Source organism: Euleptes europaea, chromosome 2 (genome assembly GCF_029931775.1).
Source record: "Euleptes europaea isolate rEulEur1 chromosome 2, rEulEur1.hap1, whole genome shotgun sequence".
NCBI classification, from domain to species: domain Eukaryota; kingdom Metazoa; phylum Chordata; class Lepidosauria; order Squamata; family Sphaerodactylidae; genus Euleptes; species Euleptes europaea.
Window position 1 is genome coordinate 83,042,240 of NC_079313.1, and position 14,430 is coordinate 83,056,669.

Genomic DNA, 14,430 nt, shown 5'->3' on the forward strand with positions numbered 1-14,430 from the left:
AGCAGATCAGAATGCAAACAGACCAGCATTCTGGAGAGCCAACAGCTGAACCCGAGAGGCAGGTCTCAGAGCCTGGAGCTGCTCCCCATTACATCGGAGGCATCTGCCAAGATAAGTGTGGAGTACAGAATCCCCCCCTGCTCTCCAACTGTTGTTTCCCAGAACAGGGGAGAAGCCAGCGTTCTGACGACCGCCCCTGAACTCCTGCTGCTTGTGCTCAGCACTGAGCCTTGTCCCGTTCCCCTAAAGGATACAGCCTGGCCTTAGTGACATCATGGCGAAGATGATCCCAGCGCAGGAGGCGGCAAAAATCTACCACACTAACTATGTGAGGAATGCCCGAGCCATGGGGATCTTGTGGGCACTCTTCACTCTTTGCTTCGCTGTGATCATGATGGTGACTTTCATCCAGCCATATTGGATTGGAGACAGCATCGACACACCACAGGCTGGCTACTTTGGCCTTTACTCCTATTGCATCGGCAATGCCCTTACAGGGGAGCTCATCTGCAAAGGTAGCCCTCTGGACTTTGGCACCATCCCCTCGAGTGCCTTCAAATCAGCCATGTTCTTTGTGGGCATCTCCACATTCCTTATCATTGGCTGCATCATCTGTTTCAGCATGTTCTTCTTCTGTAATGCAGCCACCGTCTACAAAGTGTGTGCTTGGATGCAGCTGGCAGCAGGTGAGTTGCACAGAGGGAACCTAGGGGAGGGGTTGTGAAACCTACCTAAGAGTAACACCTGAATGATAATTACCTGAGGCCTAGGGTAATCTTTAAGGGGACAACGTTTGACTCTCACATATCTGAAGAAGCTTTTCTTGTTGTAATGAACCACCCTGGCCAACCTCAGCTCACTCTGAGCTTTGGCCTCTCTGATGGTTGACCTACAGTGCCTGGCAATCCTCTGATACTCTTATTTAGAGGTATGTCCTTCATTGCTGTTTTCTTTCTTAGCTCATCATGGAGTTCTATCTTCATCCATATTGGCTTCTTTGACCCCCTATTATGTTTCCATCTTGTTGGAATAGTGATGGCTTGAGCTTACAAGAGCTCTTCTTTTAAGAGAACTCACCCTTCCCTTGCTCCTTTCCCTTCCAGCATTCTTTCCCATGGAATGTTCATCATACCTATGAGTTCATTAAAGTCTGCCCTACTAAAATCTAATAGACATGTGTTTCTATGAACTTCCTTGGTCCTCCACTGCAAATGAAATTCTAGGAGGACATGGTCACTTCCCCCTAAGACCCCCACCATCTACCTCATCTACCAATTCTGGTCTGTTCATTAATATTAAGTCAAGTATGGCCATGCCCCTTGTAGCTTCCTCCAACATTTGAAAAAAGAACTTGTTGGCTGGGCAGGTCAAAAAGTTGCATGACTGGATGCTTAGCAGAGTGTCTCCCAGCACACATCAGGGAAACTACAAGGTCATGTTTCTTAGATACACTCTCAAACTGCTCAAGGAGGACAACATCCCCCTCCTCACCCTGGTCAGGCAGTCTCCAACCACAATACTCTTTGTTCTTCCTTCCATTATCCTCATCCAGATACTTTCCACTGGGCTTTCACTTGCCTTATCCAGTATTTCCTCACAAGCAACCATCTCCTGGTATACACTACCACTCCGCCTCCTTTCCAACCTTTTCGGTTTTTCTTGAACAACTCATGCGCATCCATTTCTACATTCCAGTCATGGGAATCATCCCATCAAGTCCCTGTAATACCTACTAAATCATATAGCTCTGTCTGCATTAGAAGTTTAAGGTCTTCCTTCTTATTGCCCAAATGTTGGGCATTGGTACATAGACATTTAAGCCTAGCACCTTCAGCTCCATTTGACCAAGCCCTCCCAGGTGGCCTCTACTGTTTGCTGTCCTTCATTGAAATCACTGTGTTGGTCATCTCCTTCCCCTTGTGGTGTCAGTTTAAAGCCCTCCTGATGAATTTCCCCAGGTTTCTGCCAAACACATTCTTCCCCAACCTTGATAGGTAAAGTTTATTGCATGCTAGTAGACCATCTTCCAGAAAACCTAGCCCATGTTCCCAGTATCCAAATAGCTCCTGCCAGAACCACCAACACAGACAGTAGTTCACCCCCATTATCTTCTGTTCTCACCACAATCCTCTTCCTCTAACAGGAAGGATGGAAGAGTCCACCACCTGTGCCCCCATTCCCTTCTGCTTCCTCCCAAGAGTTTCATAGTCTGCCTTAATGCTCACGATGGTGTTCAGGGCCATGTTGTTTTTATTCCCACAAGGACCATCACAAACAGGAAATGATCTGTAGGTTTGATCAGTTTGGGCATCCGGTCTGCAATATTTCTAATCTTTGTCCCTGACAAGCAACACACCTCTTGGGTTAGGGGGTCCAGTCTGCACACATGACATTGCATACCCCTCAGCAGACAGTTGCTGATGAGTATTACTTTCCTTTTCCTTCCAAAGCCTTTTCTTCATATCCCCAATGCCCTTCTCACTCTGTCTTTCTTGTCCTTGTGGTTCTTCCTCTGGCAGTGTTTCTGTCTCTGTTGCCACCGCAAAGGTTTGGAACTGATGCCTGAGTTCCAATGACACTGAGTGGCATCTCACTCAGTGCCTTCCAGATTGTGCTGTAGCACTCAGAGGAGGGTCATTAGGGAAGTCAACCACACCATTGTCCCTTTGGCCAGTCTCCCCATCCCTATGCAGGGCCTCGTGGCTTCTGTTAATGAAATCTCCCCCTCCTTGATCTCATCAAGCATCACAGTCCTTTCCTCCAGGTTCTGGACCTTCTCTTCTAAGAGCCCTATTAGCTTAAACTTTTGACAATTGATCTCCATCTTGTCCTCAAGAAGGAAAACAAACATGGCGCACTCCCTGAAGGTGACTGGAAATGGGCCTTGAGCATTCAAGGATCGTCACCTTCCAAAAATTTCACCCCAGAATTTCCTTTGTGTGTTGATATAGCCTGGAACTTACAGGCCTGACATAACATCTATCAGAACCAAAAGTGTAACACATATAGGATGTAAAAACTTCTTAGCATCTTATAGGGCCCTCAGGCCCTATCCCCAGGCTAAGACCACAGCCCAAAAGTCCTTTGGCTCTTGCCAAAGGCTCATGCCTGACAAGGAGGAGCCATAGAGTTCAAAGGCTCGGCAGCAACAGCAGAGGGTGAGACCAACAATCAAATCCAGGCAAACAGACCATTCTCAATCAGCAACAAATCAGACAAAAGAAACAAACAGAACCAAACTGAAACCCCTCTCCAGCGGGCTACATTCACCCACTCACCCTCACACTGTCCTCTCACACAGCAACCTTAGTTAATGCTCCCCAGCAGTTTAGGAAAGGCAAAAACACTCACTTCCCCAGCAGTTCCCTCTCCCAGCCCAGCCAACTCAGTTCTGACTCAATTGAGATTAAGAGGAGCGCATGGGATCAAGAGTGTAAACAGTGAAAGAAAAAACCTGCACAGGGTGCGCTAGGAAGCCACAACCTGAAACCCAGTTTGAAAACACTTAAACTTATAAGACTGTCCATTTCATAATGGCAAACTCATTTTAGGAGTTATTTCTCCCTCTGAAAGATAAATGTAAGTTATTTAATGTAAGCGATGATACAGTGGTACAGCCAATGTGGTGAGAGCCAATGTGGTGTTCTGATTGAGAGCAGTGGACTCTAATCTGAAGAACAGGGTTTGATTCCCCACTCCTCCACATGAGCGGTGGATGCTAATCTGGTTAACTGGGCTGGTTTCCCCACTCCTTCACATGAAGCCAGCTGGGTGACCTTGGGCCAGTCACAGTTCTCTCAGCCTCACAGGGTGTCTGTTGTGCGGAGAGGAAGGGAAGGAGATTATAAGCCAGTTTGATTCTTCTTAAAAGGTAGAGAAAATTGGCATATAAAAACCAACACTTCTTCTTTATAAGACCCAGATGTCCAGTTTATGTGGGAAAAAAAATCATGTTGAAATTAGTTCATTTGACATGTGACAATTTTCCATTTAGCCTAAGATATTCTATTTAAGTTGGGGCTTACATGATTAATAAGATTGACTTCCTCAGCCCTGTCCATAGTGGCAAAATTCTAAGACAAGGCACACAGCAAGGAGCTTGTGCAGTTTTTTTGAGCCCTGGGTCTATCTGGGAGGCCTGTGTGCTCCACAACAAGGTGATGTTGAAATCCAAGAGCCCTTTGAAATATTCATGTCAAAGAGAAAGATTATATTCCCAGCATTGTTCTGCTTCAGCAGGCGAAAAAGAAGTTGGTTGGGGCAAAAACTCCAGCCATATAAACTAAAAACGAGCGAAAGGGCAGCAGCATTAATTTGGCATTTTAAACAAATCTGGAACATGATAATTCCAGAAGGATAACTGTGCTTTTCTCTTGTAATAAATTAAACAGGAGTCCAGTAGCACCTTAAAGACTAACAAAATTATTCCAGTGTATGCTTTCAAGAGTCAGAGCTCACTCGATCAGATACATAGGAGTGCCCAACCACTCTTAAGTCCAGCTGGATCAAAAGAGCAAATGTAGTTTAGGCTAAGAGGCTTGAAAAAACCCTCACTGCCTAAGAGTGCAAATTCAGGAATGCTATATAGGGGCAGCTGACCAATGTGTATTCCATGATTTCTTGCAAGCAGAGGAAAGCCACAAAATTTGATGTGACCCACAGAATTCAGCATCCTGGGAATTACAGTGTTCTTTCCTACATGTTTCTAACAATTTCTGCCACAAAGATTTTTATTTTTAAATGCCTGGGCAAAGTTCTGAATGAAAAGGAGGGGCTTCACAGGTTTTTTAATAGACAGGTTTTTGTTCTTTTGCTTTGCACAGTAGGTAGTGTGCACTTCTCCCGCTGCATAAATATCAAAACTGTTCGGTCCCTCCCTTCAAATCAAAAGCTGTGTGTCATGTGACATGGGAAAGGTTTTGCCCAAAACTTCCTTGGGTGTGTAAAACTAGTTGTGCAAGTCTTTGTTTCCTGACAATAATGTAACTAGGGAACTTAGAAGGTTCTTATGGGTTTCATAAGCCTAAATAAAGGGGAAGACCACTAATATAGCTAAAGGAGCTTCTTCACTTCATGGTCTCTTCTCTCTTGTGTTTTCAGTGTCCTACCACTCTTTCCCCTCCCTTCAAGCCTAACTAGGGACACTGGTATTATTGTAGTCCCCTTTTGAACTGTTTGAGATATAGTGAAGAAATACCAATTATTACAGTCTCTCCCCATGTTTCTCTCTAGTCAATTTGCCTCTTAACAAGACAAAGGATTTATCTCATTAAGTTAAAAGGGTTGAGGTATGGCCCAGAGTGTTACCTTTCCCTTTCCTTACCTGTTTGTCAGGGTGAGATACCTGTGGCTAAAAGCTTAATGCCTTTCTAGCAACTGACAGGGTATAGGTAAAATCGCAAATAATCTCATTCTTGATGGTAGAACCTGATCATGCAAACTTTTTTATTGGGGAAAAAACCCTTTTCCCCTTAGGCCACTTCTTGAAATACTTTAGAGGTTGAAGTCAGCTGTAAGAGGATCAAGAATGCCAGGCAAGATCAGAAGTTCTTGGCTCACCTCTTTTCACCCTGATATAAATGATCACATGAGCAGTAGCTCAGGCAGGCAGATAATACATTTCCATAAAGACAAAAAATGACCTGTGAATAACTCAAAATGGACAGCAAAAGGTGTGAGAATCTATGAGAAACTGTGACCTTTCTTTCAGCAGGCAGTGGTTGTATCATATAACAACCCTGGCTGTTGTGTAAGCAAATTTGCATGCTGGGTTTAGATGGATGAATGGTGACCTGAAACAGTGTAACTAATACCTGGTGAAAGGGAGCTTATTACACTACACAAAGCAAGTATTGTGTTAACACAGAGACTAACAAGTAGATTACTCCAAGTGCCATCTCTCCAAAATTAGTTTTCCACAAGGCACAGACACCTTGAATAAACATTTCCTTTTCAAGGGATAATCGGTGTAGCACTAGGAACAGTGAACTATACTCTGAGATCATCTAACGAGTTCCACAGGTACTACTGAAAATACTAGCCTATTAACTCCCAAAGGCAGAACCTTGGACAGCGACACTCATCTAGTCATTGCTGGGGGCCTGAGACATCACTTCCAAAAAATCTTGCTGAAAAGATGTGGAAAGGAATGACTGAGCCACATCTACAAATCGGCATGCTATAGTGTTTAGGCTTACATGAATATTCAGCAATAACTATGTTTGTTTTAATTTGGGCTTGTTTGAATGTGACCTTTGTTAGGGGCAGATCTATATACTTTATTAAACAAACAGACCTATCCTGTTTAGAGTTTGCAGTCTGGCATAAAATGCCATCCCATTGAGACGGACACAACACATACACATCTTGGAGGGGAGAGAAAGTACAAAAACAGAAGTTACACCTTAGTCATGTGTCAAAATACCTATTTGTTTCAGTGGGGGGTACCAATGAAATATTCCACAGTTTAACACCTGTCCCTTCCACTCTGCACACTGTTTACGCACCAAACCATTTTAAGGGCTAGAATGGTGCAGTGGTTAAGAGTGGTGGACTCTAATCTGGAGCACCAGGTTTGATTCCCAGCTCCTCCACATGATTCCCCACTCTTTAGCCCTCCTAGTATCTCTGGTTCTATAAACAAAGCAACAGGTCCTCACCCTTGTTCTCCCCACCAGTGGTGACCCTATTCCTGCAAGAGTCCAGGCTGAATCCCAGAAGCCTAGGAAAGATGAGAATGCAAGCCTGTCTTCTGTGAAGGAAACTGCTAATGCAGGGGCCTGCTCCAGGAAGGAGGTATAGACTTCAAGCAGGAGTCCCACTAGTGAGGTTCTCGGCAGCAACAACAGGTGGCTGGATGACCTAGCTTAGCTGTATCAACAGAGGCATTGGCTGATAGCTACTTCACATATTATAAAAGGACATTTTAGATTTTAGATCTTGGGGGGGGGGAACCGTAATGAATAATAGGCATGAGCCCAAGGGAAGCCATTTTTGCAACCAAATTACTGTTGTATATTCATAGTGAAACTGGCAGGTGTTGCCAAGGCAACATCTAAGATATGCCATAGAGCCACTTCTAGCAACACAGGGGTCCCAGTAATCCAGGCTCTTTTGCTCTCAAGGGATGTTACACATGCCTCCCTTTTAGCTGGTATATAAGGCATAATGATCAGGAACGTAGCCCAAATAAGACAAAGCAGGACAGGCTGTGCTCCAGAAGAGCAAGAATTATGCTGAAGGGAGAATTCTGAGCTAGCAGCTTCCTCTCTAATCCCAGACAAATGCAGGTATGACTATGGGTACTCAGTAGTGAGAGAAGGGCTCTGCCCCTGAAAACAACTCTCTCTGGTCCAAAGCAAGGTGCACAATGTCAGGCCATCATCTGTCCAGCTAAACCGTGAAGCCTGAAGGCAGGGAAGGGGCCCGGTAATGACCCCCCGCCTCTTCAGTTTTTAGATCCAAAGGAATGAGGACATTGCAGCAGATGCTGTCCAAGCTGGCACAACATGGGCAAAACTCTCCACTTCCACTCTGCTATCTCACCCCCTCACCTGCTTGCATTGCTAAGGGCCCTCTAGCAAACCCAGAATTAACATACACAAACCTTTCTGTAATAAAGTGTCCCTTTACTGGACATCTGTCTTATATGAGACAAGATGCCACACTATAGTGTAACTGTCATATAGTCATGATATAATAATTGAACTGTAATCTTCTGCAGCTACAGGTTTGGCAATAGGTTGCATGCTTTACCCAGATGGCTGGGACTCCCCTGAGGTGAAACGCATGTGTGGCGAGAAGACCGACAAATACACATTGGGTGTGTGCACAGTACGCTGGGCGTACATCCTTTGCATCATCGGGATCCTCGACGCCCTCATCCTCTCTTTCTTGGCATTTGTGCTCGGCAACCGGCAAGACAACCTCCTTCCATCTGACTTCCAAGTAGACAACAAAGGTAATCTTTTTTTTGTGCATGAAACCTTGCTTGCTCTGTCTGGTCATACGGTGACTAAAGCTGAATGCCTGGTTATGTCCTCCACTGGTCCAGTTATCAGAATATTAGGTATGCACTGAGAACAGCAAGGACTGTGGGGCATGAGTTTGTATCACATTCAGCTCTTATAGCAGCATCCAGCTCTTATAGGTTCTATCTGCCTAGCTTGTTAATGTTCATATAGGACGAAGAGGTGAAACCCAAAATACTTTGGGAGGAGGTTGTGCTCAACTTTCTTTGTGCAATTTAGCATTGGCTACACAAAGATAAATTAAGTATTTAATGCACAAGTCTTACTTTCTGTAAGTGTGGTGTTCCCAGGTCTAAGAATCTGGATAATCACACATCACTGAAAACATCTACAGTGCAGTACTTCATTTAAGACTAAAAATCTGTGCATTTATTTTTAGACCAAATAAGTTTCAAGCACTTGTGATTATGACAAAGCATTCAAAGCCCTCTGTACAGTTTGCCAAAAGATAAAAAATGACATCTCTTCATTAGCACCAGGAATGTGACTAACCCACATCCTTCCCTCCTTTTCTAAAGCGACGATGACATTGGGCATCCACAGAATTAAGGGCCAGAATTAAGGGCCAGAATTAAGAATCAAGGGAGGCATAGTCTCAAAGCAAAAGTTGCTGGCAATACAAACATTAAATTGAATTGCCACCCTTAATTGGAAAATGCAAGGCACAAAAGGCTTTCACCATAAAACTGCAGCATAGGCTGTAATCCACCTCTTCATCCGTAGCAATCCATGCCCAATAGTGGCTTTCATTTTACCCTTGGAAAGCTCATGTGGTGTCACTCTAGGTTTTTTCTTCCCTTGCCAGTATTCTTCTCCATGTGTGTTATAAGGCATCATGATTTGTATTCTTGGTTATGACTGTGTGAGAGATTTTGCCATTAAATCACAGCTGACTTACAGCAACCCCACAGGGTTTTCAAGGCAAGAGACTTTCAGAGGTTTGCCATTGCCTGCCTCCGCATGGGCCAAGAGTTCTGAAAGAACTGTGACAGGCCCAAGGTCACTCAGCAGGCTTCATGTGGAGTGGGGAATTGAACCCAGTCCTCCAGATTGGAGTCCACTGCTCTTAACAGTCAGAGGCTAAATGGCAGCTGATCCCCAACAGCAGCCACATGGCCTAGGGCTACCAGAGAGTAACATAAAAGGTAAAGGTCCCCTGTGCAAGCACCAGGTCATTCCTGACCCATGGGGTGACATCACATCCCAAAGTTTACTAGGCAGACTTTATGGGGTGGTTTGCCAGTGCCTTCCCCAGTCATCTTCCCTTTACCCCCAGCAAGCTGGGTACTCATTTTACTGACCTCGGAAGGATGGAAGGCTGAATCAACCTTGAGCCGGCTACCTGAAACCAACTTCCGTTGGATCGAACTCAGGTTGTGAGCAGAGCTTGGACTGCAGTATTGCAGCTTACCACTCTGTGCCACGTGGCTCATAGAGAGTAACATACCTAGATTTTAATTGCAAACGTCACAATTTCAATGTGTTTTGTCTCACAGAAGGACTTGAATGAAGATGAAGACTGCAGAGCATGTATCAATTCTTCTACCATTTGGTTGAACTAAGTATACGCATGGCAACCAGCCTGGACTTAAGAAGACTGAGTGAAACATGGCTGTCAGGCATTATAGCACTGAAACCTGTAAAATATTTGATCATATATACACAAGAACAAAGAATAACAACAACAAGGGAGTTTAAAGGTAGAAGGATTCCTTTTGCAAAACTGATGTCCAGAAAGGCCTGGTTTCTTCAAAAAGACCATCTCCTTCGCTAAGAATGACGATATTCCATACAAGTACGGTAACAACGAGTTGAATCCTGTGCTGCACCCCTCCCCAGGACATGGAATCTTACTTTTGTTAGCAGCATGGATTCTAGTTCTGTGTGTTTCTGGAATTCTTTGAATTGGGATGCAGTCAAATGAAGATACAAAACCAGCATGGTTGTGGAAAATTGTAACAGGGAATACAAAAGTTGTTACCTATACATACTATTTTATGTATCAGGTTTTTCAGGATCAAATCCATTTGGCTATGTTTAATGTTTATGACAAACACTATGATGCATTTAAGTACTGTATGTGTAGCTATGCAAAGGATAATATATATCTAGGATTTTGTCAAAATAACTGGGGGGATCTATACAGTAAAATCTTGATTGCTATCTCTGAGTTCATCTTGTTAACCACAGAAGTATGTGATATTTTAAATAACAGAATGACTCTTTAAAATACAGGTACTCTGGCTGTTCTCAAATTAATAAATAGAACACTTGCTCATGTTGTGCCAGAATATTGGGGAGGAGGAAACACAGGTATCCTTTAGACCACAGTAATTGATTTCCTTCTTTGCACAAGACTACTGTATTCACTGAAAACTGATTTTGAAGCTCCCTGTACTTTTATATTAACATGCTCTGAATCAGATTTGAAAGTCTTATTCTGTTCCTGTGTTCACTTGTCTACTAAAGTTCCCACAAAGCAGAGATTAATAAAACCTGTATTCAAAACCATGCAGAAATACTGGTTCTCTACATCAACTGCTCTATTAGCCAGCCTCAGAACTTTACCATCCCTCCCTCTGCTTCTCCACTCTTGTGCAATGGCAGTTTGGATCATCAGGAAAAAACAACACGAAAGCAACGGGACAAATGGGATTTGCAAATATATAGCATCTCAGCAGACAGTATGGAAGGACATTTTCCATACATGGAAAAGCAGGCGACAGTATCAACTCAAATGCCCAGCCACCCTAGAGAAATTATTTACCTTCAATCTGGATATGAGTAGGGCTGCGCTTATGGGCAAGAGTCTAGGACAATTCTAACAATCACCTGAAAGATCTTCCTTCTTTTTAAGACAATGATTATACCAAGATGGAAGATGACATTTCCAAATTATTCCAGTAAAGTGCATTTAAGTGTCTTGGTTCTTATAATACAATATCTAAATAACAACTCATCAGGGTTTGCACTTCCAAGGATTAAGTCAACAACTTTCTACAGCATTACAAACATTAGAACCATTTGCTGAATTAGTCAGCAAAATTCTGAGTGCTTCTTCCCTGTGTGTGTGTTAAATGCCATCAAGTCGCTTCTGACACATGGCGACCCTATGAATCAATGTCCTCCAAAATGCCCTATCGTTAACAGCTTTGCTCAGGACTTGCAGAGGGTCGTGGCTTCCTTCATAGAATCAATCCATCGCATGTTGGCTCCTCCTCTTTTACCTGCTGCCTTCAACTTTTCCTAGCATTATTGTCTTTTCCAGTAACTCGTCTTCTCATAATGTGACCAAAGTAAGATAGCCTCAGTTTAGTAATTTTAGCTTCTAGGAACAGTTCAGGCTTGATTTCATCTAGAACCCACTGATTTTTCTTTTTGGCAGTCCATGGTATCCGTAAAACTATCCTCCAAAACCACATTCCAAAGGAATCTACTTACACTAAATAATCTTTTCTAGCTCTTTCATGGATGCCCTTCCCAGACTCAATTTCTTTCTGATGTCTTGGTTGCCTTTTGATTAATGATGGAGTCAAGGAAAAGAGTCTTCAACAATTTCAATTTTCTCATAGTCATCCTTAAAGTTAAGTAATTCCCCAGTAGTCATTACTTGTCTTCTTGATGTTCAGCTGCAGTCCTGCTTTGGCATTTTCTGCTTTAACTTCCACCAGTAGTCGCTTCAAGTCTCCACTATTTTCTGCCAGTAATGTGGTATCATCGGCATATCTCAGATTGTTAATGTTCCTCTCCCCAATTTTCACTCCACCTTCATCTAAATCTAATCCAGCTTTCTTTATAATATGCCCTCTGCATATAGGCTGAAGACATAGGGAGATAAAATACATCCTTGTCTGACCCCTTTGCCAACTGGAAAATTGTTTCTCCATATTCTGTCTTAACAGTAGCCTCTTGTCCAGAGTACAGGTTGTGCATCAAAACAATCAGATACACTCAGTTCCTTTAAAACTAGCCATAGCTTCTCATGATTCACACAGTCAAAAGCTTTGCTGTAATCTAGGAAACACAAACTGGTTTTCTTCTGAAATTCTCTTGTATGCTCCAGTATCCAACGTTAATTTGCAATATGATCTCGAGTGCCCCTTTTCTGAATCCAGCTTGAACATTAGGCATTTCTTGTTCCATATAGGGTCACAGTCTGTGTTGTTTTGGAGCAACACTTTACTCGTGTGAGAAATTAATGCAATGGTACGATAGCTGCTTCTTCCCTGCCAACAGGATAATTATATCACGTTATCCCCTCTCTCATATTTAATCTGAACTGCTTGCTATCCCCTCAGCCCATAAGAGGCACTACTATATAAAACCTATGGATGAACATAGACTGTGTATCAAAAAGTGCCTATGGATTTATTTAATAATTAGTTTATTGTGCTGCATTTACAAAGGAAAAAAAAGACGATGCACACAATAGAAAGAATAAAAATGTATTTTTTCCTTCAGGTTTTAGGCCAACAAAACAAGTACAAATCTGTTAGTGAGCACTTTATGGCAATTTGGAAGTTGAGTGAACCTGATGTGAGCACAAAATACTTAGGCAATCTTGACAAGTTCTCTTGTATTAACCTGAACTGCCCTTGTACTGTATCAAAGGCAGCAGCAGCCTTCTTCTGTGGAGGGGAACTTATATTTGAACCAAGAGATACAGATCCCCCCCCACCGCCCATGACGAGCTTTTTGCTCCATTTGGGTAGCCAAGATGTTGAAGCAAACAAGGTTGTGTTGACACCAGAAATTCAATTCTCCCTGCCAGCAAGTCTTCACAGTAATCAAACAGAAAGTATGTATTATACATTCTAGTCCCATCTTAAATCTCTCTATAGATAGGCACAGAAGTGCTTTTGGAGGTGAGGAAGACACTCCATATAACAGGAGAATCATTACACTTTGAACTTTTTTTTCCTTTTCACCTTAAGATTGTGCATAGAGAACTTTTCTTCAGATTTCTTAAATAGACATGCAGCGCAGATTCCACTAAAGGCCTAGTCAGGCATCAAACGACAGCATGGCCAGACTGGAAACGGGGGTAGGCTAGTAAACAAAACAGAACCAGATTTTTTTAAAAGGGGGGGGGAAATAAGGTTACCATAAATTGGGATTCCAAAACACACAAAAAACAGCAGCGTCACACTGCTGGCAGCTTTTGCAGTGGACTGCCTGGCACAGCACCAGCATGCCTCAGGCCTCCAACAGTTTATAGCCATGGAGAATTTTCACAATCTCAAAGGCCTATTTGGTCCATAGTCTGGAAGGGCCGCTGGAACTACCAACTTATCCCAAACCTTACATTAGAGCAGCAGGAAGGAGATTTTTAATAGCAGGGGGAAGCCTAAGAGATGCTCATTGTAAAACTACCAAGTATTACATACCTTTGACTTTATTTTTTTTAAAAACCAACAAGAGTCAGTGTCAGCTAACCCCTTTCCCTAGGAGTTTAAACATTTACATTTATATCTTGCTGAGCAACCAGGTTCGCATTGATTCTGAAAAAATGAAAAACAAAATTTGACACTTTTGTCTTTAAGGAGGAAGACAGAAATTACTCCATCCCCTGCATTATTTGCCCTGGTTTCATACCGACGAAAAGGAACTCTATTCAGAAAGGTAGAGTTGAGAGTCCAGCAACTCAGACAACTCAACAGGGCCAGCAACAGTCTTGAGAGATGTTGTGGCGGAAAGTCTCGGCATACAAGCACTGCTGGAAAGGCAGCCCTCAATTCCTTTTTACACTTACGGTTGGAAGGGTTAAAGATATATTTTGTTATTCTAAGAAAACTAACAGCTCTCTACTGAAAATACAATTTTACGCAAAGCTGACCTAGTGCTATGAAAGGCATAAGGCAGACCTGCATAAAGAGTGGCCTGCCAGATGCTGGTTAACTCCCCTTCTCTTGTGGCTTTGTTTGGGTGACAGAAACCCATATAATCATCCAGCACCTATTGACCCAAAATACATGGCTGGTCGGCCACGTTCTGCCCCAGGAAGTATGGCATAGAACACGGGGGGGGGGGGGGGGGGGAAATCTGGCTGCAACTCTACAGGCAACAAATGCTGAGGCCTGTCTCATATAGACTGTTGCTTCCACCAGTTGCTGTTGCTTTCGTCTCCCTTGCAAAATGTATTTCGAGTTCACATGCTGCAGCAAGGGACAGCAGCTTACATTACTGGACTCGGAAACTTTCCAGAATACTGTTGAACAAAAACTGCGGTACTAAAATCTATTTCATCAGGCTGTTTCCAAAAGATTCAAGGGCTAAAACTAGAGAAACGGTAAGTCCGGGGGAAAGGTGGGAAAAAGATTACCCAAGCAGCAGATCAGACACCTAAGGAATGAGTAGAGAATTTAGAGTTCAGTGCTCCACACGGAGCTACCATCTTGGT

General features: G+C 43.1%; 1 protein-coding gene across 1 annotated transcript; it reads left to right on the forward strand.

Moving 5' to 3' along the window:
- Nucleotides 1-247: 247 nt before the first annotated feature.
- On the forward strand, nt 248-10,937 carry LHFPL5 (LHFPL tetraspan subfamily member 5). The gene is made up of 3 exons (XM_056844813.1): nt 248-686; nt 7,724-7,960; nt 10,888-10,937. The coding sequence occupies exons 1-3, from the start codon at nt 275-277 to the stop codon at nt 10,935-10,937; spliced, it is 699 nt and encodes a 232-aa protein (XP_056700791.1). The 5' UTR covers nt 248-274.
- The last annotated feature ends 3,493 nt before the right edge of the window (nt 10,938-14,430 follow it).

What these genes read in the sequence shown, in the direction of transcription:
- LHFPL5 (XM_056844813.1), top strand. Translation starts at nt 275, where the DNA reads ATGGCGAAGATGATCCCAGCGCAGGAGGCGGCAAAAATCTACCACACT. An exon ending in TTGGATGCAGCTGGCAGCAG is followed by an intron (nt 687 to 7,723) that starts GTGAGTTGCACA and finishes AATCTTCTGCAG; the next exon opens with CTACAGGTTTGGCAATAGGT. An exon ending in CTTCCAAGTAGACAACAAAG is followed by an intron (nt 7,961 to 10,887) that starts GTAATCTTTTTT and finishes CTTCTTTTTAAG; the next exon opens with ACAATGATTATACCAAGATG.